This window comes from Salvia splendens, chromosome 9 (assembly GCF_004379255.2).
Source record: "Salvia splendens isolate huo1 chromosome 9, SspV2, whole genome shotgun sequence".
In the NCBI taxonomy this organism is placed as follows: Eukaryota; Viridiplantae; Streptophyta; class Magnoliopsida; order Lamiales; family Lamiaceae; genus Salvia; species Salvia splendens.
Genome location: NC_056040.1, coordinates 17,967,866 through 17,994,543, shown reverse-complemented (window position 1 = coordinate 17,994,543; position 26,678 = coordinate 17,967,866). Strand labels below are relative to the sequence as shown.

Here is a 26,678-nt window from a genome sequence, read left to right as displayed (position 1 = left end):
ATACTCTTATACTCAGTCCTCGTATATTTATTTAATAAGTAAAACTTTTGGTCCATATTAGTTTTTTTTAAATAATATGTTATGGTTCATGTTTATCAAATTTGTAAAAAATTACAATTTTATCATATTTTAAAGTTCAAAATTGGTTTCATATATTTTTGGTCATAGACAATATAGTTTGATACTTCCTTCGTCTTTGAAGAATACTTCATCCGTCCTAATAAATATGAAGCATTTGATTTCCGGCACGACATTTTATGTATGAGTTAATGAAGAGAGAAAGAGATGAAAATGTATAGATAGTGTTGTTTCCATTTTAGGAAACATTTCATTTTTAATGAGACAACAAAAAAGGAAAATCTTTAATTTTTAATGAGATAGAGGGAGTAGAAACTATTGAAACGATATAAATTTTAATGCACAATTGGTAAAATAAGAGAAATTAATTGGTAATGTAAAAGAGAGTGAGAGAAAATTGAATAAAGTAAGAGAGGGTGAAAGAAAATATAGTAAAAGTACTGTTAGTGGATCATGTGATCCACTCCCTAAAATAGAAAGTTTTCATTTTTGAAAAAATGAAAACCGAACCAAAATAAAAATAATTTCTACTCCCTTCGTCCCACTTTAGGAGTCCCGGTCACTTTTGCACACCCGTTTTGTAAAAATCATAATAAATAGTTAAAGTGGAGAAATGGTAAAGTAAGAAAGAAAATAATATAGCGAAGAGTCTTGTCTACATTATTATCTCTCTTACTTTACCATTTCTCCACTACTATTTATTATGATTATTACAAAATGGGTGTGCAAAAGTGATCGGGACTCCTAACGTGGGACGGAGTGAGTATATTTTAAGGAGATACTCCCTCCGTCCCACAAGAATATACACTATTTCCTTTTTAGCCCGTCTCACAAGAATATATACTTTCCAATTTAAGAAACTCTTTTATCTCTAATGAGGTGAGACTCATTCTCCACTAACAATACTTTAATAATGTTGAGTGGGAATCATGATCGAACAAGAACTAAGCTAAGGCTTTTTGAGTTTGAAGAATGTACACTAGAATTACCGAAGGTAAAGAGAGAGATCTTATTGATGATCAAGAGTATTGTTACAAATCTTAACTAATCACAAAGCTACTCAAGAACTATATATCAAGCTAAGATGAGTGAATGATGATTCACCTCATCGGTTGTAACCGAAAGAGAAACTGCCACAAACAGCTAGTTTCCTAACTAACATTCAAACTCTCTCTTATCCACTGCATGCATCCTCACCATACGCTTGCATGTGCTCCATGCTCATTGCTATGCTCAACCATGTATCCTCAACAATCTCCACCTTGGCTAATATAGCAAAGACTAAAAATTTATCACATGCAAACCCACAAGTCTGCAGCAGTACTCGAACTTTTCCTTGCTTAATGGTTTAGTGAGCATGTCAGCCGAGTTGTGTGCAGTGTCAATCTTCACTACCTTAACCCTGCCACTCTCCACCTCGTCTCTTATAAAATGTAGTCTGACATCTATATGTTTGCAGCGTTCGTGAAACATTTGATGTCTTGCCAAACACAATGCTCCATTTTTTTATCACAGTGGACTATTACTGCACCTTGCTAGATTCCAAACTCTGAGATCAAACCCATCAGCCACTTGCTTTCCTTCACAGCCAATGTCAGAGCAATGTACTCTGCTTCTGTTGTTGAAAGTGCTACCACATCTTGCAAATTTGACTTCCAACACACAGCTGAACCAAACAAAGTGAACACATATCCAGTTTGAGACCTTCTTGTATCTAGATTGACCGCATAATCTGAGTCACAGAAACCAATCAGTGGTTCTTGCTCATCTCCACCTTTATCAGTGAATAAAATAGCCTGTTTACTAGCCCCTTTCATATACCCCATGGTCCATTTCAGTGTATTCCAGTGCTGCTTTCCAAAATCTGGCATATACCTACTTGTTGTACTTATAGCATGAGCTATATCTGGCCTAGTACATATCATGAGGTACATTATACTCCCAACTATATTAGAATAAGGGATTAGCTCCATCTCATTTCTTTTTATCTAATTTTCTGCCTTCTGCTCCTTTGACAACTTAAAATACACTGCCAATGGTATTGTTGTACTCATTATGTTTTCAACCTTGAATTTCTTCAAAATCTTCTGAATGTAGTCAGTTTGAAATAACCATAATTTTTTCTGGCTTCTATCTCTAACTATATTCATCTCACGTATCCTCTTTGCAACTCCAAGATTCTTCATTTCAAAAGCTGCCATTAACTGAGTCTTCACTTTGTTGATATCAGTAGCATCTGATGCTGATATTAGCATATCATCCACATAAAGCAGTAGATATACATGAGCCTTGTTCCCTTGTCTCTTTATGAACACACAGCTGTCATAAAGTGATCTACAGAATCCCAGCTTAGCTAGACTTTCACCAAATTTCAAGTAACATTGCCTGCTACTTTGTTTGAGGCCATAGATGCTCTTCTTGAGCATACAAACTTTCTGCTCTGAGCCAGGGACTTCAAAGCCTTGAGGTTGAGTCATATATATAGTTTCTTCCAAATCTCCATTTAAAAATGTTGTCTTTACATCCAGTTGATCCAACTCCCAATATTTCTTTGCAGCCACTGCCAACAAGACTCTAATGGAATTGTGCTTCACTACTGGAGAAAAAAAACCTCGTTGAAATCTATTCCCTCTTCTCGGTTAAAACCTTTTTCCACAAGCCTTGCCTTAAATCTTATATTCTGAGCCTGAGTGGATTCAATTTTTTTCTTGAAAACCCATTTACAACCATAATCTTTCTGGACTCATCCTTTTTTACCAGAATTCATGTTTTGTTGCTAATCAGTGACTCCAATTCCTCTTTCATTGCTTGAATTCACTATTCCCTCTCTGGACTCCCCATAGCTTCCTCATAAGACATAGGTTTAGAAAATTCCAGCTGCTCAGCTATGTGCAGAGCATAAAAAAGCATATGATAATAACATAATCTTGCTGGAGGCTGCACATTCTGTCTCATTGGTCTGTCTCTTGCCAACCGATAGCTTTGAGGTGTTGACGGCCCTTGCTCAATGTTAATTTCTGGCTGCTGACTCTCCTCAACTTCAATAAGATCACCATCAGTCTCCACCTCAAACTGAGCTTCAACTGCTCTATCTGTAGAACTGTTCCCAGCTTCAGCTTCTTTATGAAGAAGAGGCATTTCATCTTCCATAAAGACTACATCTCTGCTCAGAATTATTTTTTTATTATTAGGCTCTATGCACCAAAGCCTATAACCTTTAACACCTCTGGGGTAGCCAAGCATTATGCACTTTACAGCTCTTGCACTGAGTTTTCCCTGCTTCTTGTGTGCACATGCTTTACACCCAAAGGGCTTCAAATTCACATATTCTGGCTTCCCTCCGTACCACCTCTCATCTGGAATGTCACCACCTATCCCTGAGGCCGGGCATTTGTTTATCAAATAAGCTACAGTAGTTACACCCTCAACCCAGAAATGCTTCTCCACCCCAGATGAAGACAACATGCAACTAACCCTCTCCATAAGTGTCCTATTCATTCTCTCTGCCACTCCATTCTGTTATGGATAGGCAGAGACTGTCTTGAGCCTCTTGATTCCCTTCTCATGACAGAAATGATCAAAATCCTTTGACAAATATTCAAGGTCATTATCAGTTTTCAAAGTCTTTGGAGAAATACCTTTCTCAGTTTCCATTTCTTTGCACCAAATCTTGAAAGTATTAAATTCATCAGACTTTTCTTTCAGCACATAGACCCATACTTTTATAGAATAGTCATATATAATCGACATGTAATACTTTCCACCTCACATACTCTTCACTGATGCAGGCCCCCAAAGATCTGAGTGTATAATCAAGAGGTGAGTTTGAGGTATGTTTACCTGTAGGAAATGAGAGCTTCTTGGTTTTCCCTAGCAAGCAATCCTCACATGGCTGGAGTTTTTCATCTAAATTTGCATCAATGGCCCCTCTCTTTATGAGTGCCTTCAATGTTCCCTCAGCTGCATGGCCTAACCTCAGATACCAGCTTCTGAGATCAGAGCTAACTGCAACATTAGACTCTCCAGTTATCACAATTGCTTGAAGATAGTAGAGGCTTCCCATTCTATGAGCAAGCATCTTCACCTCTGAGCCTTTACAAACTTTCATTTCCCCATTTTCCGAAGTGAACAAATAACCCTTCATCTCAAGAGTTCCAAGTGAGATTAAATTCTTTTTCACATCTGGAATAAATCTGACCCCTGACAAAATCCTCACCGAACCATCAAACATCCTCATCTTGATGCTGCCGATTCCTTTGATGTTACAAGAGATATTATTACCAAGAAGAACAGATCCATCGCAGCTCCTCAGATCCTGAAACCAATCTGCATTCGGGCACATATGAAAAGAGCAACCAGAATCCATAATCCAAGAAACTCCTTCCCTTTTATCCATAACATTCATCACCTCAGAGGGTTCATCACCATCACTGCTAATAACGTTGTTGTTTAGCTGACTTTCTACAGCCTGCTTTCGCTTCCACGCGAGGCAATCCCTCTTCAAGTGTCCTAGATTTTTACACCAGTGACATGAGCATTTTTCCTTGGCTCCATTTGCATCAGTCTTCGGCTCATCAAACTTTTTCTTGAACTTTTTCTTGTTGAACTTCTTTATGTTGAGAGACTCAGCCTTTGAATCTGGGCGCCTAACTGCTCCCTTCTGCAACTCCTTAGCCATAAGAGCGGCATGAACTTCGGCCAGCGTGATGGACTTGTCTCGGCCATAGAGGATCGCATCCCTCATTTGATTGTACGAACTCGGCAATGCATTGAGAACCAGAATTGCCTTATCTTCGTCGCTGATCTTGACATCAATTGCCTCAAGATCATTAATGGATTTACTAAAATCCTCCATCTGCTCAACAATAGACTTATCTTCGGCAAAACAATAGGAATAAAGCCTCATTTTCATGTAGAGACGATTGGCTAAAGATTTGGCCATATAAACTTCATCAAGTTTATTCAAGATCGCAGCGCGGTCTTCTCACCCTGTACTTCACGCAGTACCTTATCTCCAAGGCACAGAATCACAGCGCTGTGAGCTTTCAGCTGCATCTCCTCGAGCTTCGCATGCGCCTTCTCATCAAGCGCATGTCCCTTCCCATTTTCCTCTGCTTCTGCCTAGATAGAACCGCAGCCAAACCTTGCTGCACTAGCACCGCTCTCATCTTCATCTTCCACAAGCCTAATCATTCTTCCCCGTGAATTTTTCTGCCTCTAGACGTGCTGCCATCACAGCAATGAATGATCAATAACACAATTCCCACCGGACGACACCAATTGTTGATTGTGAATCAAGATCGAACAAGAACTAAGCTAAGGCTTTTTGAGTTTGAAGAATGTACACTAGAATTACCGAAGGTAAATAGAGAGATCTTATTGATGATCAAGAGTATTGTTACAAATCTTAACTAATCACAAAGCTACTCAAGAACTATATATCAAGCTAAGATGAGTGAATGATGATTCACCTCATCGCTTGTAACCGAAAGAGAAACTGCCCCAAACGGCTAGTTTCCTAACTAACATTCAAACTCTCTCTTATCCACTGCATGCATCCTCACCATACGCTTGCATGTGCTCCATGCTCGTTGCTATGCTCAGCCATGTATCCTCAATAAATAACATTTTCTCTCTACCTCTCTTTTACTTTACCAATTTTGTATTAAAACTCATGCCGAACTTAAAGTGCATATTCTTTGGGATGGAGGGAGTATTAATTTAACTCTTCGATCAAATCAAAATACGGTTGTCCCTTATTTTTTGCAAAACTATTGAATAGAGTACCATTATATATGGATATATGGATGTATGGATGTGAATCCTTATTTTTATAATTATGCCCATATGTTCTGATCATCAAAAAGTGGTTTTAAAGTAGCCTAAAGGTTGTTAAGATGAAACTTATATATGTCGTCCCCTGTTAATTGTCAATTTTTGCTATTATTTTATGTCTACCATTAATAGTTCATTTTCACATTTTTATCATAAATGCTAATTAGGTCTCACATTCCACACACATTTTATTATAAAATTAATATATAAAAGTGGAACTCATGTTCCATTAACTTTTTAAACTCACTTTATTTTATATTTCTTAATATTCGTACCTGAATTAAAATGAATTATTAGGGGAGGGAGGGAGCATGTCTTTTAAGGTGTGATAGTGCTGAAATGAAAAAAGTAATCGCGACGATTGGAAAACGAGGTAGAGCTTTTCTTATTGTGCATTTTGAATGCTTGATAAAAAAATGGTCAACCTGGCTAAAGTGAGGGGTCAATTGTAGAAATTTAGTTTTTGTTTGGTGGGAGTATTTAATAAAATATGAGTGAAATGTGAGGCTCACTTATCACTTATGGTAAAATTGATATATAAAAGTAGGACTCATATTCTACTAACTTTTTCCAATCACTTTCCACTACATTTCTTAAACTCGTATCACGTCAAACGGTGCCGATTAATGGGGGACGGAGTGAGTAATTAATAATAATGTGCTGAAGTGAAAAAAGTTATCGCGTCGATTGGAAAACGAAGTTAAAGCTTTTCTTATTGTGCATTGTGAATGCTTGATAAAAAAATGGTCAACCTGGCTAAAGTGAGGGGTCAATTGTAGAAATTTAGTTTTTGTTTGGTGGGAGTATTTAATAAAATATGAGTGAAATGTGAGGCTCACTTATCATTTATGGTAAAATTGATATATAAAAGTAGGACTCACATTCTACTAACTTTTTCCACCCACTTTCCACTACATTTCTTAAACTCGTATCACGTCAAACGGTGCCGATTAATGGGGGACGGAGTGAGTAATTAACAATAATGTGCTTTGTTTACTATCGATATAGACAATCAAATTGACATTTTTATAGATTAGTATAGTTTGGGGTGTGATCAATTGCTAACCTTTTAAGTTGCTAACTCTGCTAACTCATCAACGCAGTGTATTAAAAGTATTAAAAATGTCAACACGATGACATTAAAACGTCAACACATAATGTTGTTGACATTTCAATATAAAGTGTTAACATTATGTGTTGACATTTTAATATCACCGTATTGACATTTTTAATACACCGCATTGATAAGTTAGCAGAGTTAGTAATTTTAAAAAGTTAACAATATGACGCACCCCAGTATAGTATTATACTATCTGTTGAATGGGATAAATTGAATAATTTCAGAACAGGCTTCAAGGGTGTACGAACACTAGCATGTAGTACTCTATGTGAAACCAAATAATACCGTATAGTCCAGACATGCACAAACCGAATCGAACCGGCGCGGCGGTTCGAACCACTGGACGATTTGGTTGAGGTTTAAGAATTTGAGAAACCGGAACCGCCGGTTCAAGTGTTCAAGTAGGTTTTCCGGCTAGGTCCTAGGCTTTTTAGGTGTAGTGTTGCAGAAAAGTGGTAAGAAACATCTGGTTTTTCGTATGAAACCGGCAGTTTTGGTTAGAAACCGTGGGCTAAACAGCTGACAAAGCCTTAAACCACCAATTCAGGCGGTAAACCTACTGAAATTTCAAATTTCATTTTTTTTTTAAATCTGATTTTTCTCAATTTTTCTCCTATAAAACCCCTCCTCCCCATCATTTTTACTCACCTCATTCTTGTGTTGACAAGGATTTCTCTTTAAATCTCATTCTTATGCTTCAATTTAAATGTGTCTTCTTGTGATGAGAACATGCATTCCCCCTCTTCCACCCGTACCTAAAGCAGTAAAAAAGTCTAAGTTATCATCAACTATGTCTATATTTGTTTAACATTATAAGAAGGTCCCAATAGTGTCTAGTAGTGCTAATCCACTATCTCAAGAGATGACTATGTTGTAAATACTGCAACAAAGTCTACAAATTTAATGGGTGATTTCGTACTCTCATCCGTCACATGAAGACAATTTATCCGATCAAATATGGGCATGCCTCTACCGCCAACTAAGTAAGTTAGGTAAAAGAACTACGTGAGCTTTGATTCTTCAATGCCAATTGAGCATTGAGGATACATAGGCACTTCAACTTAAATTTTAAATTTAAGTTGAGCTCAAGTCCTTTTTCCTTTTTTTTCATTTAATTAAAATTTAAAAATATGCAAATATAATTAAATAATTGTATTTGTATATACTATAGTCGGTGAAGGAGACTTCTCTACAAGACTAAATCCGGGAAACTTTTGACAATTCTACCTGATTGTGGATTGTTAGACTAAACTCAACATTTAAGGTTGAATTGCTAAAGATGTTCTCAATTTAGTTATGTAGAAACATCTCCTTCGCCGAACAAGAGTATATACTTATAAATTTATTGTTCAAAACTTGAAGTCTTTTTTGTAATTTTAAATAGTTTCATTGTAGTCTTGTTGAAATTTACAAGTATTTCCATTTATTGTTTAAGACTTCAATGCTTTTGTTAAATTGTAACTGTTGTAACTCGTAGTCTCGTTTAAATTTATACCAATAAAATTGCAATTTTCATCCTTATTGTTTGAATTTTATTTAGGCACATTTCATAGATAAATAAAGACTAAAAGGACCAAAAAAATGAAATGCCGAACCGGTTCGGAACCGGCGATTTTTTGAATCGGAACCGGAAACGCCAAAAACTATTTAGGCTGGTTCAGGTTCAAGGAATTTCTAAACCGTGAACCGCCGGTTCCAAACCGGAACCGGCAGCTTTTGAACCGTATGCATCTCTATTGTCCTCCTATGATTTACTTCTAGGTTTCATTGATGGGCCTTGCATGCTCAAGGATTGGTGTGTACCTTCAAATAAAAGCGACGACTCTTCAAAGCTAGATTTTTTGTACGTCCACTTTAACCAAAACCACTACTATAATTTTCTATGAGCGGATCTTCTACAATTCTTTCCTGCCTTTTTCGTTAAGCAAGCACTCTTCTACGCTTTAATACTATGGCTTTTTGTACGCCCAGTCGCCCACGCTAAACCCTAAACCCTCATAAAGTCATTATTCGTCCGTCCCAAGTAACCCATTTTCAAACATCATTAGTCCGTCCCCAACAATGTTTTGAAAACCGGACCAAACCGAACCGGCCGGTCGGTCAACCATAGACCTCATGTATGCAAGTCCAATTCCATTACCACTCCATCACTTCAATTGTTGTGATATAATAATAACTTTATTTATTCTTATAATCAATGAATAAATTTTCATTCATTCTATGATTAATTATTATTTTTATAGATTGATTAATTAATTATGATTAATTGTAAATAAAATATATTATTTATATTTGTTATCTAATAAACTCTAATAGTAATTTAACACACTAAATTTGAATATTGTCGTATATACATTTAATTAAATATAAGTTTTAGTATTTTAGGTATATATTTATATAATTATATTTATATTTCACTAAAATTTAATTATACTTATCCTCAATTAAGTTTAATAAGATTGTATTATTCACTAAATTTGATCAAAACTACATTTTATTATATGAATTTGATCAAAACTACATTTTATTATATATAATATATTTGATGTATTTATATAAAATATATTTATTATATATGCTACAGTAAAACGGCTTGTCCAGTGGTCGGACCGGCCGGACCAGTTGAACCGTGAACCAGTAGTTTCGCCGGTTCGCTTTCCGGTCCGATTTTTAAAACATTGGTCCCAGTAACTATTCAACCCTAAACCCTCACAAGTATCTATTCAAGTTACTCACTTTTCATTTTCGTTTATCCCATAAAAATATGGACATTTCCATTTATGGAAAATTATCCCAGTTTATTACCCATATACATCAAGTTAGTACAACTTATACCACCATCAAAACATTAATAATAATCTGGGCTCCACTATCCATTAACAATACTTTAACTACCCTTCCTATCTTCTCTTTTACTTTATCAATTTTGTCTTAATTCTCGTGTCATATCATATACCCATTGCAGCATATTTTTATGGGACGGAGGGAGTATATAATTTCCATAGTGTATATCCTCTAAAAATATTATGCAGAATAGCAAATGTTGAGTGTTTATTTGAGTTCTAATGACATACTGTCTGTATACTCTTTTAGGCACGTTGGCTTCTTATATTCATGTTACTACATGTAGCTTGGATGTAGTACTGCCGAATAAATAGTTTATTATGGAGTTTTTTTCATTTTAAAATTAATTATATCATATTTTTCATGTATCACAGTTTCCACTTTCCGGCTTTCACAGTTTCCACTTTTCGGTTTTCTTTCTCCTCTGTATTTTTTAAATATATAATCACTAAGACGTAAAAATCGAGACACGTAAAAAAGTAACAATTTAAGACGTAAAAGAAAGCATTTCTAAATTAAGGACAAAATAACTTTTTTTTGTTGTATTGGATGTTTATTTATTATGTTCATCCGTTTACACTTTTAACTTCTCCCTGGTAAAGACCACATTTGAAGATATATTTCCTGCAGAGGCAACAACAGTTGAAGAGTATATCCAACAGGTAATTTCATACGAAGTCATAAGAACAATTTATTGCTTCAAAAAGACAAACAAGAAGGGAAGAGGCAAGATATTAGTGGACATTCAGCATGGTATTTGCTGAAATTCAGGTCCATGAAATATCAATTCTCTCAGCTGTTGAGGAAGATCAGAAGGATAATCTTTCAAGTTTCAATGGTTATATATATGATGTATGTATTGCAGGTATCTCAATCAGCATTGGCTTTATGTTTGAGGATTCTTGATGAATCCATTTGTTGAATATCTTGAAATCAATAAAGTTGTCATTTCAGGAGGACTGGCAGATGACAAAAGAGATTTTCTTATAATACCTATGACTTCAACTTAGGATAGGCAAAAAGGAATTTTTTTTTTTAAATTCCCCAATATAAAAATTTATAAAAAGATGATTAATATTGAGCCCAAAAAGAGATATAAATGTAAAAATGGAGGAACATATTCTTTGCTTTATTATGGTGTCTAGTGCAAGAAATAATATAATGGGAATGTAGTTTTGGCATCGTGTGAAATGGAATGTGAATCTGTAGCGGTTCAAATTAGTGGATGGCTAATCATAAAAGGGGTAATGAGTTTAATCAATATTACAGTATCTTATGTTATTTTCTTTAGTGAATGATTAATCATGCAAGAAAATGAAAAGCCATATTAATATTTCCTTTATGTTACATTATTTGATATTTACTCCCTCGTGGAAAAGTACTACATTTTGCTATGCTAGGATGTTTGAGATTTAAAGTCTCATTTACATTTTTTTTTATTTTAAGTAAGTGCACTCATGGGCGAATCTAGCCTATTAGGTGGTGGGGCAAATGCCCCTCCTCAATTCTTGTTTGCCTTTATAAATTTGTTATAAATTTTTAAATATATGTTAAAAACTGCTTATTGCCCCTGCTCAAATATAAAATTTTTTCATATATATCATTTTGCCGCTCTTAAAATAAAATCCTGGGTACGTGCACCTCATCATTACATTATCATTCGATTATAAATTAATATATAAAAATAGGGTTTACATTTCACCAACTTATTTTTCTTTTTTTTTTTTATAAAGTTAAATTTTTTTTAAATACATGTATCTGTCAAAATAGATCTGGCAGATCGATGGAGTAATTTATAGTACTAGTATTATATATTAGAACAATATCATGCAGTATTTATGTTATTACTTCCAAAACTCATTTTTTTATATATGTACATAGTACCAAAATATGGAAGATCACATTGACAAAAATGGACACTTAATGATGAATGGAAGGATAATTATTAATCAGGGGTCCCTCTCATGTTTTAAAATTGAACATATCGATATTTAGAAATATTCATACATGCACTTGGATTCTTTTACATTTTCCACATGCCATGCATCATCTGTGCATGACCCAGTTTACACAGAAGAAACTTCTTTAAATGAGAAAATCAACTAGTAATCTTGATAACCAAGTACTACTACTATTAAACATTTTTTTTATGAAAGAATATAGGTCCTCTTCGCCGCCTTAATTAAACAATCTCACCAATCACTATTCATCTACTTTCTTAGTTGTTTCAAGTTTCCACACTAACCTTCTAAATCTAATAATCCCACTTTCACATTTACACACTAACCATATATATATATATACTCATCCCCTGCATGGTTACCTCTATCACTCAAACATTCTTACACACATTAATTCTTCAAAAAAAACACGATCAATATTGTGTATGCTCTAATAAAAAAGTCAACGTGATTAAGGTGAGAAGGGTCAATTGTAGAAATTCAGTTTTTATATTTGCTGCTTGGTGTGAAATTTCGGATAACATGGATATCCATGTTTTCTAATAATCAGTCCCAGAAAAATATATGGACTTTCTATTTTGCCATAAAAATATGAGCATTTTTATTTATGGAAAGTTATCCTAATTTATTATCATATACATCAAGTTATTTATAACTTATAGCACCACTAAAATACTAATAATAATTTGGGTCTTAATATTAACTAACATTATTTTAACTATCCTTCTCCTTATCTTTTAAATTTTACCAATTTTATTAATTCACATGCTATATCATATGCCTATATTTTTATATGATGGAGAAAGTACTATATTTTTATTTCTAGAAGGAGTAATTGATAATAATGTGTTAAGATGGCATTTTTTAAATATTTTATATTCTTGATTGGGGTAAATCGAACCAGTATGGATCAGGTTTACGAATACGTCCGATTAGTTTTTATGTAAGCAATTACTAACTACATATAGGCCTCCTATGAACTAGGTGTCAGGCAAGGATTGGTGTATACCAGCAAATAAAATCGATGACTCTTCAACGACATCCTAATCAATCTGAGCTGTGGCCAGGTATTTTAAGAAATTATTTAATTTTATAAAAGAAAGTGATAGAAAAGGTGGATCCTATTTTTTTATATTAATTTTATAATAAAATGTAAGTGAATTGAATTAATAGAATATGAAGTTCATTCGCTAAAAATGGTAAAAGTGAATGAACTTTTATTGATGAACGAATGAAAAAGGAAAAATGAAATATTTAATGGCGGACTGCGGGAGTATAATTTTCTCTGAGCGGATCTTCTACAATTCTTTCTTGACTTTTCCGCTAAGTAAGTACCCTTCTAGGCTTCAATTTGACTTGATGCATCGTCCATCAAAACTAGTTACTACTATCAATTTATGATAAAAAAATTTCTGACATAATATCAATATATGTCAATAGGATTGTGATCAATATCAAACCAGTCTTCAACTTTAAACGCTGAACAACATCATTATTAGATAGGAGTTCATAATAGTGAACTAATAACAAACTTATAATGAACTCCGGATTTTTAAATTACGTCAGATTACGTCATTGTTTTTAAATCTCTGAATTCCATATAATGACCTACATGACCTATGCGTTATTTTATAATGATATATGTGTTTGGCGTTTAGCGTTTAAAACTAGTTTGGTATATAATACAACTCTCGCTATGTCGGTATATCACATGCATAATATTGGTCTATATCGCACACAATATTAATATACGTCATAACAATTATCTGTGTTAGAGAACATATTCATGAGTAATATCAGTCTATGTCATACACAAATTAATATCCGTATTGACATTTTTATTTTAAAGGTAATTATTTGAAATGGCATTATATGTCTACCAAGTTTTCTTGCCTGAGTGGAATCCTCCTCTATGCATAAACGCACAACAGCTCCTACTATGGCAATATAGTGTCATTTTTGAGCAACTGCAAACGTAAGAAACTGCAGTTTATATATGTTTCGTGTCGACTTTGTTTGCTTCTGCAAATTTGATCGTTATTTCAATGATAAAACTACTTATTTTTGCAGCAACCTTTAATCGGAACTGGCCTCGTGATTTGTCTTATTTTCCAAAATAGGACAATGATCATTTACTATGCTCTATATTCTACTACGAGGGAAAAGCATACTTGTTACTAGGATATGAAACTGTTTATTAACACGTTTGTAATTTTTGGAGCGCGAATTGTAATTCTTAAGCAATTCACTATTAATCTATTATATAATTAATGTCACACTCGAGCAATGCACGACCTAGTAGTTTTTGTTATTCACACAAATTCAAAATTGTAAATTTATATTTATGAAATAAGAAACAATATTATTATACTGAATTCTAAAATTACAATATAGTATAATCAAATACATTTTGAAACTAATAATTGCACACAAAGCACACGTAAACTGTAACACTTTCGATCTCTACTATAAAAAGATCAATTTACAAACATTTGTCAATAATAATAATAATAATGTATGAATATATATTACTCCTAAAAGATATAAAAAAATATCAAAATCGCCAACAACAGCAAATACAGTAACATAATAATATAAAATAAAGAGCGCATAAGTGATGGATAATTATAGGTGATGGTTGAATTTAGTGTAGCAAAAATACATGTTGATATATCAAAGAAGAAGAGAAGAATTCATAATCACCCAACAGTTAATAGAGCGAATTGAGGTTGCAAAAACAAACATTTATTACTACATAAACACAAAAAAGAATCATGAAATGAAAAACGACTTCATGTTACAACTATATTGATGAAGAGTCGGGAGAATATCTAAAACTGAGTCGAATTTTTGCATAAAATTCAGCGAAAAAGGTAATGAAAAAAACAAGAATATGTAGATTAATTACAAGCTATCAAATGTCATTTATAGTCCAAAAAAAAAAGAATTATGAGATTCTTCCAAAATCTTTCACCTTCTCCACGTAGGATAAGCAAAAAAGGAATTTTTTATTTTTTTTAAAATTCTCCAATATCAAAATCTTTAATAAAATATGATTAATATCGAGCCAAAACGAAATATAATTGTAAAAAGTCAAGAACACTTTATTTGCTTTATTAATTATGGTGTTTTAGTGCAAGAAATAATGGGAATGTAGTTTTGGCATCGTGTGAACTGGAATGTGAATTTTATAGCGGTTCGAAGTTAAAGGATGACTTATTATAAAAGTGGTCATGAATGTAATCAATATTACATACCTTATGTTATTTTCTTTAGTGGATGATTAATCATGCAAAAAATGAAGAGTCGTATCTATATTTCTTTTCGTCGCACAAAAATTATCACATTTTGTCATTTCGGTCCGTCCCACAATAAGAGTCTCACATCCCACTAACTCACTTTCATCCACATTCTATTATAAAACCAATATAAAAAATGGACACCATATTCCACTAACTTTTCAATCCATTATTCTTTACATTTCTAAAAGTTCACGCACACACCAAATGTGACTCCTAGTGTGGGACGGATGAAGTACATTATTTGATATTATACTCTCTCCATACATGAAAAAATATCACATTTTGCTATTTTAGGATGTTTGCAAATTAAAGTCTCATTTTTTATTTTTATTTTTTGAAGTAAGTGGACCTCATCATTCAACTAAATCATTACATTGACATTCTATTATAAAACGATAGGATTTTCATTTGATTAACTTATTTTTTCATTTTTTCTTCACAAAGTCAAACAATTTTTTAATATTTGTACTGGTCAAAATAGATTTATAAATGGCAGACCGATAGAGTAATTTATAGTACTAATATATCAGAAAAATCATTTTAAATTCTCCAAAAGTATTTATATTATTATTTTCAAAATTCATTTTTTTATATATGTATAAATATAGGAGTACCAAAATATGGAACAGATCAAAATAACAAAAGTTGATATTTAATGGAGAATTGAGTAATAATATCGGAATAATATCAGTTGGTGCCTGGGTCCTTAATTCTGAGTTAATTTACTGTAATGTTTTTAAATTGAACATATTGATAGGGTAATAGTACTAATTTACAGATTATGTGTATTAAAATTAACACCACAAAGACATAATAATATCAATACAACATGTAAATTTAAATATCAACACAAAGATATAAGTATAACATAAGAAAATTGAAAAATTTATGTCTTTGTGTTGATATTTTTAACATACAAAATTATAATTAGTTATTAGTTATTACTGTAAATTAGTTATTATTTGATCATACATACACTAGGATTCTTTTACATTTTCCACATGCCATCATTTGTGCATCACCCAGTTCACAGAAGAAACATCTTTAAATGAGAAAAATCAACTATTTATCTTGATAATTAAGTACTACTACTATTAAACACTTTTTTTATGAAAGAATATAGGTCCTCTTCGCCGCCTTAATAAAACAATCTCATCCATCACTATTAATCTACTTTCTTAGTTGTTTCAAGTTTCCACACTAACCTTCTAATAATCCCACTTTCACATTTACACACTAACCCTATATATAGACCTGCCCAAGGTTTATCGAACCGGCGGTTAAAACCGAAATCGTAAACCGTCAATTTTTGAACCGTGATTCGGTTCAGGTTCAAAAACCGCCGGAAAACTGTGAAACCAAGCCGGAACCGCAAAAAACCGACGGTTTGGAACCGTGAAAAACCGTAAAAAACCACAGGAAAACCGTCGGTTCGGAACCGAAACCGGCGGTTTTGGAACCGGAACCGTAACCGCGAAACATCCTCGCGGTTCGGTTCCGGTTCGACAATTTTCAAACCCGGAACCGGCGGTTCCAGAACCGTGGGCACCTCTACCTATATATATACTCATCCCATGCATGCTTACCTCCATCACTCAAACATTTCCAAACACATTAATTCTTCAAAAAAAACACACGATCAATCCATGGGCCATCACCACCACCCCACCACCGCCACTAACCAAGCTCCGGTAGCCGTGGTGGCCGTGCCATTGCCGGCTCAAGGCCACCTCAACCAGATGCTGCACCTCTCCTCACTCATCTCCTCCTACGGCCTCCCCGTCTACTACGCCGGCTCCGCCCTCCACAACCGCCAAGCCCGATCCCGCTTCAATGCCTCAAACGACACCGTCTCCCAAATCCACTTCCACGACTTCCCCACCCCTCCCTTCCTCTCCCCTCCCCCAAACCCAAACTCCACAATCAAATTCCCCACGCAGCTCCTCCCCGCGCTGGAGGCCTCCCTCACCCTCCGCCCCCTCTTCGCCGCCTTCCTCCAGGAATTGGCGGGAAAATTCAAAAGAGTCGTCGTCGTCCACGACACGTGGATGTCGTACGTGGTTCAAGACGTTGCAGGAATCCACAACGCCGAATCTTACGAGCTCGTCTGCATCTCTGCCTTCTCCTCCATCTCCTTCATCTCCGGATATCTAGGGCTTCCTTTCCCTCTCCCTCATCCCAAGGAATTGCCCCCTTTCGAAGATTGGACGTCGGATGAGACAAACAGCTTCGCTGTTCTCCAATCAGAAGCGTCCGATTTCAGATCTGGATGTATCTTCAACACCTCCAGATTGATCGAAGCACCTTATCTCGAGGTTTTAGAGAGAGACGAGAGGAACAAGAGCGGGCCTATTTGGGGGCTAGGGCCAATGTTTCCTAAATCAATACCAATTTTACAAAATCAGCACGAATGCTTTAGTTGGCTCGATAAGCAGGATCCGAAATCCGTGATCTACGTCTCGTTTGGGACGACGGTCTCGTTGCCAGACGATCAGATCAAGGAGATCTCCGAGGGGCTAGCGCAGAGCGGGGTGAAGTTCCTTTGGGTACTGAGAGATGCCGATAAAGGCGACGTGTTCGATGGGGACGTGAGGAGGGCCGAGCTGCCGGAAGGGTTTGGGGAGGGAGAGGGGATGGTGGTGAGAGAATGGGCGCCGCAGCCGCAGATACTGGCGCATCCGGCAGTGGGGGGGTTCATGAGCCACTGCGGGTGGAATTCGTGCGTGGAGAGCATGACGGCGGGGGTGGCGATCGCGGCGTGGCCTATGCATTCCGACCAGCCGAGCAACGCCGCGCTGGTTGCGGATATTTTGAAGACGGGGATTGTGGTGAGGGAGTGGAAGGATAGGGCGGGAGTGGTGAAGGCATCGTTGATTGAGAGTGTCGTGAGGAGATTGATGGCATCGGAAGAAGGGGATCGGATTAAGGAGACGGCGGAGAAGCTGGGTGCCGCCGTGAGGGAGGCGACGGAGGCGGGTGGCGTTTCGAGGATTGAGTTGGATTCGTTCATTGCTCATGTCACTAGATAGGATGCATGCCCCATTATATGTCTACGTTATCGTATTCTACTACTAGTATTTATTTTATGAAATATAAATTGTTACTATACTAGTACTATAATATTATGAGGTTTATTTTGATTTCATCTATGAGTCCCTTATATATAAATGTAAAAACTTTGATTATTGAGTTGACGGTTTATTATAATGATGCAATACACACTGGTTTTGTCGAAAGTGGTAACCAATATATATAGTCCTAATAATTTAATATATGTGTTTGAGAAAGACGACTCAATCTTTGAAAGTTCATTTTTTTTTAAGAATGAAAGAGCCATAGCCTTTTTGTGCAAGTAACATGGCTGCCACGTATACGTCGAAAAATAACAAATTATAGCATTCTAACTATATTTTATTTATGTTGTTATTTTGTCAAAGCGTTTGGATTCAAATACATCAAATCATTTGCATAAATATAGTACTCCATCCGTTCCAGAGACGGACTAAATAGAAAAGAATTTATATTTTTCAGGAACGAAGGGAGTACTTGATTTGCCACCTCCTAGTCGCTATTGGATTATACTCCCTTCGTTTTTTAAAAATAGCAACTATTTTCATTTTGGGTCGTTCCTTAAAAATAAAAACTTTAGAATTTTTCTATTTTAGGGCATGGACCCCACAATCCACTAACTCTACTTCCACTACTTTTTCTCTTTTTTTTCACTACTTTTTCTCTTCTTCTCTCTTATTTTACTCATTTTTCTTTTCCTCTATCTTACTTTACCAATTTTTCTCACTTATTTTACCAATTGTGCATTAAAACCCGTGCAGTTTCATATGTTTCTATTTTTTTAATACGAAGGGAGTATTTATGTGCAATGTTGAGGGATTAATCCTCTTTTAAAAATCTTTGTACATTTGCTTACGAAAACTACTCCATCCGTCCCAACTAAGTTGATACTTAACTTTTGGGCACGAAGATTAAGAAATTGTGTTGAAAAGTAGGAGAGAGGAATAAAGTAGGAAAGATATAAAATAGAGTAAAGTATGTAGTGGAATAAAGTAAGACTGATTGGATGTTTTATTTTTTGTTAAAAAAAATTGACTCAACTTAGTTGGGACATCCTAAAGAGAAATACGACTCAACTCAGTTGAGACATGACTCTACACTAATATAATAATATTATTACTTTAATTGCTTCTTAATAAATTCAAAGAAAGTCACTAATAGCAACTTAATTTTGTTAAATTTTATATGTATGAATCACGATATAGCATTGCAATAAATTATTTATCTATTTCCTAATTTTTTTTAGAGTTAAACCCTTTTGTAATTACATTGAAAATATTAATTTTAATTGTTTTTAATTTTGAATATAATTGCTACTTTTGTTGGAGTACTTTATTGTATTTTTTTAGAAATTTTCCTATATAAATAGAGACTGGATATAATAAAAATAATTTTTGGATCATCTGAATATAATTAGCTATCTTCATATTTTAAAATAACGTATAATTAACTACCTAATTATTTAATATATAAAGTATCACTCTATTTTATAAATAAAAACAATTACTATCAGTTCAAACTTAATTAAACATTATGTGGAGTGTGAAAGCTTATATTGTGTGTGTATATTAAATATAGGAACTCTAAAATTATTATTCCCTCCTTAAATAAGTTGAGTCATATTTCATTTTAGAATATCTCAATTAAATTGAGTTATTTTTTTATTGATAAAAAGAAATTAACATTTAATCACTTTTACTCTTCCATCATCTACATTATTCTCTTATATCTCCCTAATTTATTCAGCTTTCATATTTATTTATTTTTGTATAATTCATTCAACAAATATTTTAATATCCGTGTCCAAAAATTTTGCCACAACATATTGGGACAGGGGTACCATATTCTTCCCCTTTTCAAAAAAGTGCAGTGCAATTCCGAGAGATTAATTTGAGTGTTAATCCAATTCCACTTGTTAAATTTATATTGATTTGAGTATACCATGTCATACTGCATGCCTTAACTAAGGAATATTTTTTTACGTTAATCCAACGCCTCACGATATGCCTTAACTAAGGAATATTCTTTTTTTAAGTTAATCCAACGCCTCAAATTAAATCCTGTCAACCCATTCTTGATATGAGGTTCTAGTTTATTGTGGAACAAAAATTAAAGAAATATTACACCCCTTTATAAAAAGAGGGTACTTCGATTGTGCGCTTAAGCTTATAAATAAACTCAATAATAGTAGTAGATGACTTAGAAGTAACATTCAACTCGATTCAGTTGCGCACTAAAATTTCCTACTATTCATTACTCCAGAAATAACACTAGTGTGAAAACTAAATTTCATTTTTTAAAATCATGTGGTCAATAGTAAAATACACAAATTTGAAAATAAAGTAAAGATTTTGAAGACCAAGTACTAAAAGAAAAGGATCGAAATCCATCAAGCTAAGTAGTAGTAGTAAAGAATAGAAAGATAATATACTACTTGTACGAGTTTTCCGTTTCTTTTAATCTACCATCATATTAGATCAGTAATTATGATAATAAGGGATACGTAAATCAAATTTTGTAAAACGAGAATGTATGTGTGTGCATTGATAATAGGGGGAAACAACAAGAGTCAACACTGCATCAACTATCAACACAGCCAAGCAACCTCATAAATGGGAAGTTTGCGACTGTCACAGCAGGAAAAGAAAGAAAAATCCGTATAACCTGTTTTCCCTTTTACGCTTTTTCCCTGTTTTCTCGGATCAAAGCGTTTGTCATTTACGATTTAGGGCTCGAAAGATTCTTCAGGTCCCTTTCCTTTGAATACCATTCAGGTACGATCTTGGTGGCATGGGGATATAGATCCTTGTACGCATTCTTGATCGTACCTTCTGCCACGGTAGTCGCAAGTGAGATATCTGCAAGCACACCATTTTGAAGTTTCAGTGCAAGAAATTGGTTATAAAATCTTGATAGTGTGAAATCCAAATGATTAAACCACCATAAGGATTATGCAATTGTAGCCATTGCAATGCAAAAAATCACAATACAACAGAACCTCTTACCTCTTAGGGGTTTCTTGGATTCAGATAGCTGAGTTATCATAAAAATGATGGCTGCAGCAATAGATATTGGACTCCTCCTGCAATACAACAACGATAATATAGGTCAGGCATGGGGTTAGCCATAGTCGCAAGTTGCAAATACATTTCTGTGGAACTACTGCCAGCTAGGCAGCACGTCAAGTGTAACATACTGCTGGCAGTACAGAACTTCTCAACCAGGTACAATAACCAAGCACTTAATGCATATGAACTAAAATGTATTAGGCTATCATATATGTTGTACATAACCTATTTGCTCAGCAACATGAATATCAACACAGCTAATGAAGTTCTTACTTTTCTCTCTTCCTCCTTCAAGCTAAATAGGTTTTCACTTTCAAGAACAAAAATTCTAGAAAACCTTCCACACCATTCAATTTCTCTTTACATCGGAAGATTCAGCCTTGGGAGCAAAATGTCAGACCAACATCTTTAAACATATAAACTTCTTTATGCATATCAGATATCTAAGTTCCCAGTTTTCTAAATGACTAAATCAGTGACCATTACTACAGCAAACGTCCACACTTATTATATGATCTATAGTCACATATCACTTTCTTATGCACACAAATTTTTGTTTGCAACAGGGCAGGGTGGGTTTCAAATTCAAAATAGAACTACAATAAGATGACAAGGCCAGGCAATAGTAATGAAATAATATGAAAAATGGCTAGAAATAAACAAGAATATCGTAGTACCTAATATCAAAGTTCCCTGCCTTCTGCACAGTTTCCTGTACTGCTTTTACCTCCTCATTACTCATCCCAAGATTAGAACAAAAACGCCTCTGTATGGCAGAAAAGACGACCATCATATAATAAACTAATACAAGACTTGTAAGTGAAAGTTAACAGGCTTAAAAAATGACAGTATCCACATTAGCAGCTTCTCGTAACCTTCTTAATTCCCTGACCACACTCACCAGATAATCCCCTGCATGAATCGTGCCCATCTCCATTGATGTGCCCATCTCAACCTTCAACTGCTTCACAATAAATTCTTTTGCCCGGCCAATTTCTTTCTTTGTCGCTCCAGCAACAATTGAGCATATTTCTAGTTGATACTCAGATGGTTTAGAGGACTTCATACATGGGGCAAACTTAAGTGATAGTTAAGAACATGGTTCAAGTAGGGCACCTTTTACTGTGCGTGGCTTGCTTTCCTGCCTACAAGCAATATAAATGCAGCCAGCCACTAGGGCCTCCATGTTTCTACCCCTTGTACACTTCTGATCTTCCAACCTTTTATATATTTCACTTGCACGATCCTTAAATAGAGCATGAACAATGGAAAAAGTTAACCTTTATGGCCCCGGGCTGGTTAGCAAAAATACACAAACAAATTTGAACATTATAAAATCATATTCCAAACTTTTCTTGCATATTAACATATAAAAATCGATCAAGCAGATAACATACCTTAATGGTTGTTACAAGACTTAACCTGAAAACAAGAAGAGTGCATAATGTTAGACAAGCTCCTGCCTAACAGGTAGAGATACTGAACTCAAGATCAAACGCACAGAAACCAAAACTCCAAATGTACAAAACTCATGAATGTCATGGACTTTGTTGAATGATGCTCAATTCAGAAAACAAGAACCAGCACATCAATAACACTTAATTTCCATCAATCAACTACTTAATCTTTTCATCCTTTCCAACTGCAAGACTAGAACTTTCCAGCTTTTAGCTCAATCAACACAACCTCTCCTACCAATAATTCAAAATCGACCTAAGATTCACAGCCATTACAGCTGTGATTGACGACCCCCATTGATTAATCATACTAACACATTAGAATCAAAACAGCCTAATCGATGATTGGTCTCAATTTCACCCTAACATCTCATCAAAACCCTAAACTACTCAACCAGCAGCCACCTCAAAAACCCCCAATATCAAAACCACCGTAGAAAAATTAAATCAAACCAAAAGCAAAACACCAATCACGGACCTATCGGCCATGCTAGAAATCGTCTTAAACGCCAAGACCAGAGCCCGGTCCGGATCCCCGCCCCGATTCTGCAGGCGGGTGAGAGACATATCCACATTCGCCCCATTAGTGGCCCGCGAGATGACCGTGGAGAGCGCCGCATCCCCTAGAAGCGGGTTAACGGGTCCTCCGACACGATTCGGATCGTGGTCGCCGGAATCATCGGCGAAAGTCCGCCACTCAGACGTCTCGTCGATGGAGCGGGCTTCCAGAACGAGGCCACACTCCGAGCAGACGGTGTCTCCCGCAGCGTGATCGCACACCACCTCCGTGTTCTTCTTGCAGTCCGGACAATATGTGTCAGACATCATAGTGTATGTATAGATATACAATCGAATTTTACCCAATTCCGATTAGGTCAACAATTGAAAATTGATCTGGCCTGGGTGGATTTACGAAGGTTCCGATCACACTCTTTCTCTCTCTTAAACGCTCTGCTCGGAGACAATGTGAGATTGAGAGAGATAGGGATACGAGAGGCGGTATATATAGACACAGAGAGGGGGGAGTCGGTAATGGAGCGGTCAGTCTTGTCGGGTCGGGTCAGGTTTACAACTTGCAAATTGGAGGATTCATGATTGAGACACGTGGCTTCTGCCAGATATTTGGCACCTCCATATCTCCATTTTTATACTAACTAGTATCACACCCGTGCTATGCACGGTCCATTTTATTTTCTTCCAAATATGAAATATTTTGTTTAAATTATAAACAACTGTGAAATTAACTTTATAAATTTTAAATAAATATGATGAACTACTAATTATAGTTAATGTGAATGAAAATTTATTTAATTATTGAGAATCAAGAAGTGGAAAAAATAAAAATGAAACATTCAAACAACATAATTAATCTCATTAATTAATTAGTAATGAGAATGTAGAAAATTCAAAATATATTTATGTATGGTGCATATTAAACACTATTTACTATAATTATTTGTGATAATAAACCTGAAATTAAATTAAAGTGTGCATATCAATTTTAGAAAGATTATAATTATACTAAAAATAAATAAATTATTAGTATTAAATAATATTCACGTATACATACAAAAGTGAGTTTATGAATATAATAATTTTTCATTGATAGAAGATAGAAAATATAAATTATAGTTAAATTAATTATCTATTTCACTATAATAGTATACTGAGATTATCAAATAGATAATTTTATAGTATTAAAATAAATCTTTAAAATTAGATTATTGCCACTATAATATTGATTATACTTTTTTAACTACCCTCAATCATCTTTCAAAACATTCATTTCATTGCAATATAGTGACCCTATACACTAAAAACTAAAACCTTGAAACCTAAATCCTAAACCCTTAACTTTAAAATATACTTATCATGACCAACAAATGAGCCAAATATCAATAAAATTCTTCCTCCATCCAAGTTCAATTTTACTTTGTTGATCACTTATTCTATTTCGGGGGTTTTGGATCTGTATTCGATATCTTATATTGGATCGGCCTACTTGATAATCCTTACTGATAGTGAGGGCTATAGCTAATGTTGTGATTGGGATCTCTATTAGTGAAAGGCTTTCTAAATGTCAGGTTTTTTGAAAATTAGAAGAAAAAATATATAAGTAGTATTGAAATGTACAAATCATACCTAGTAAATAGAATTTCATTCTAGCGTCAAGAGAAATGAGTTTTGCAGCGGCGCTGCTTCATCCCCCTTTATTCCCCTTTATTCTCCACCACCATTCGTCCGTTCCTTTTCAATTTTTAGGTTGAGAATGTGTATGTATGGGCTCGTTTATATATTGTTGGATGGTGATATGAATGTGTGTCTCTTGGATTCAAATGTGCAAGACGCTTGTCATTCCATTCATAATTAAGAGTCTCTTGAATTCAAATATACAAACTCTTCCTATTGTCATAATTAAAAATGACATTACGTGTTCCACGTAAATCCCTTTCACATAGCGTTTTTAACTTTTTAGTTAGAATGAGAACAATCTCATTTCTTGATTAATGCATTCAAGTATGAAACTGCCGATTAAAATTTAGTGCATGGAAAAAAATTATTTTTTTTAAATATCATCAAATGTATTGTAATGTTACTTGAACTATGTATATGAAAACTGACGGCATTTAAATGTACAAATTCATTAATAGATTTAGTTCTAATTAAATTATATTTTTAATTTAAATGGCATATTTTCTATGCATAATTGAATTATATCGCATAATTGAATTTATTGAATTTTTTATTTGCTTTCTTATCTATTATTTCTTGATTAATACTTTATTGTTAATTGATTTTCAATTAATGAAATTATTAAATGGTAATTGGATTTAGCTTTGAAAGTCTAATCTACAATCTCATACTATAATATAATATTGTTAATTACCACTTTCAATAATATATGATGTCAATGGGGTAAATTTACGTCCCAATTGAAAGATTTATTTCATTCCATCGCCAAGGTTATTCAAATATTGGATGTATAATAAAATATATATTATGCGAATTTTTTTTTTCAATCAGCACAATGTATTAAAGTGGGATTGCCTTTTTTAAACTGGTAATCAAGTAATTGATGAAAAGTGAGATTGCCTTTTGTAAATTGATTAATAAATTTAGAAACAATATCATTATGTCAAAATTATAAACAAAATAACTATGAAATTATACAACTAAAACATACCAGAAATTTAAAATAATTAATAACAAGTTATAAAAATTTGGAGACCTCTGATTCACAATACATGAATGGGAACATTTGAAACATCATCTAATTAAGCTCTAAGAAGAAAAAAATGACTCCAGTTAAATGAATGGCTACAGTTACATTTTATAATTTCACTAACTTTTACATAGTCTTATAAATATTGAAATTCATCCCATAGCTTATAAAAATTTCAAAATAAGACCATAACTCGCTATGCTCATGAAGCTCTTCCCCACAGCCCACCGGCCTCCATCATCTTCTCCGCTCATCGTCTCCAACACTTTTATCATCCTGTATCGACGCCATTTCCTCCATCAGGACAGTTTGTTCCCATCTGTAGGTAAGAACTTCAAACAAAAATCAACTATAGACCCTATATTGCAATTCTGAGAAATGTTTGCTTTCAGTAACGGTGCAAACATAACTTTGCGTTTGCACTATTAAAAGTCGCAATCCGTAAGAGTTCATGGCTATAAAATTTCACAAAATACTCACCTATTTCAAAACAAATTCTGCTAGGTGAATGCTACCATGATTTCAACTGATTGATGCTTCCATGATTTCAACTGATGGATGACATTATGGTATATTGTAGATTATTGAGGAAGGTGAATTCCATTTCCATGGTTTGAACTTTCTTTCTTCAGGAAAAACACAAACAACAAATATTAGTACAATATAATAAGAATCATACAAAAAAGTGTTTAAAGCAATAATTCAATAATGCAATAGGAGA

General features: G+C 34.4%; 2 protein-coding genes across 2 annotated transcripts; one reads left to right on the top strand and one right to left on the bottom strand.

The window, feature by feature from the left end:
• The first annotated feature begins 16,753 nt into the window (after window positions 1-16,753).
• On the top strand, window positions 16,754-18,291 carry LOC121747565 (zeatin O-xylosyltransferase-like). The gene has a single exon (XM_042141618.1). It carries the CDS (start codon window positions 16,787-16,789, stop codon window positions 18,167-18,169), a length of 1,383 nt encoding a protein of 460 aa, XP_041997552.1. The 5' UTR covers window positions 16,754-16,786; the 3' UTR covers window positions 18,170-18,291.
• A 2,431-nt stretch (window positions 18,292-20,722) lies between these two features.
• LOC121748968 (transcription initiation factor IIB-2-like) lies at window positions 20,723-23,689 on the bottom strand. The gene is made up of 7 exons (XM_042143564.1): window positions 23,213-23,689; window positions 22,675-22,699; window positions 22,394-22,523; window positions 22,179-22,309; window positions 21,955-22,043; window positions 21,215-21,291; window positions 20,723-21,067 (listed from the first exon to the last, which is right to left on the bottom strand). The coding sequence occupies exons 1-7, from the start codon at window positions 23,560-23,562 to the stop codon at window positions 20,928-20,930; spliced, it is 942 nt and encodes a 313-aa protein (XP_041999498.1). The 5' UTR covers window positions 23,563-23,689; the 3' UTR covers window positions 20,723-20,927.
• Window positions 23,690-26,678: the final 2,989 nt, after the last annotated feature.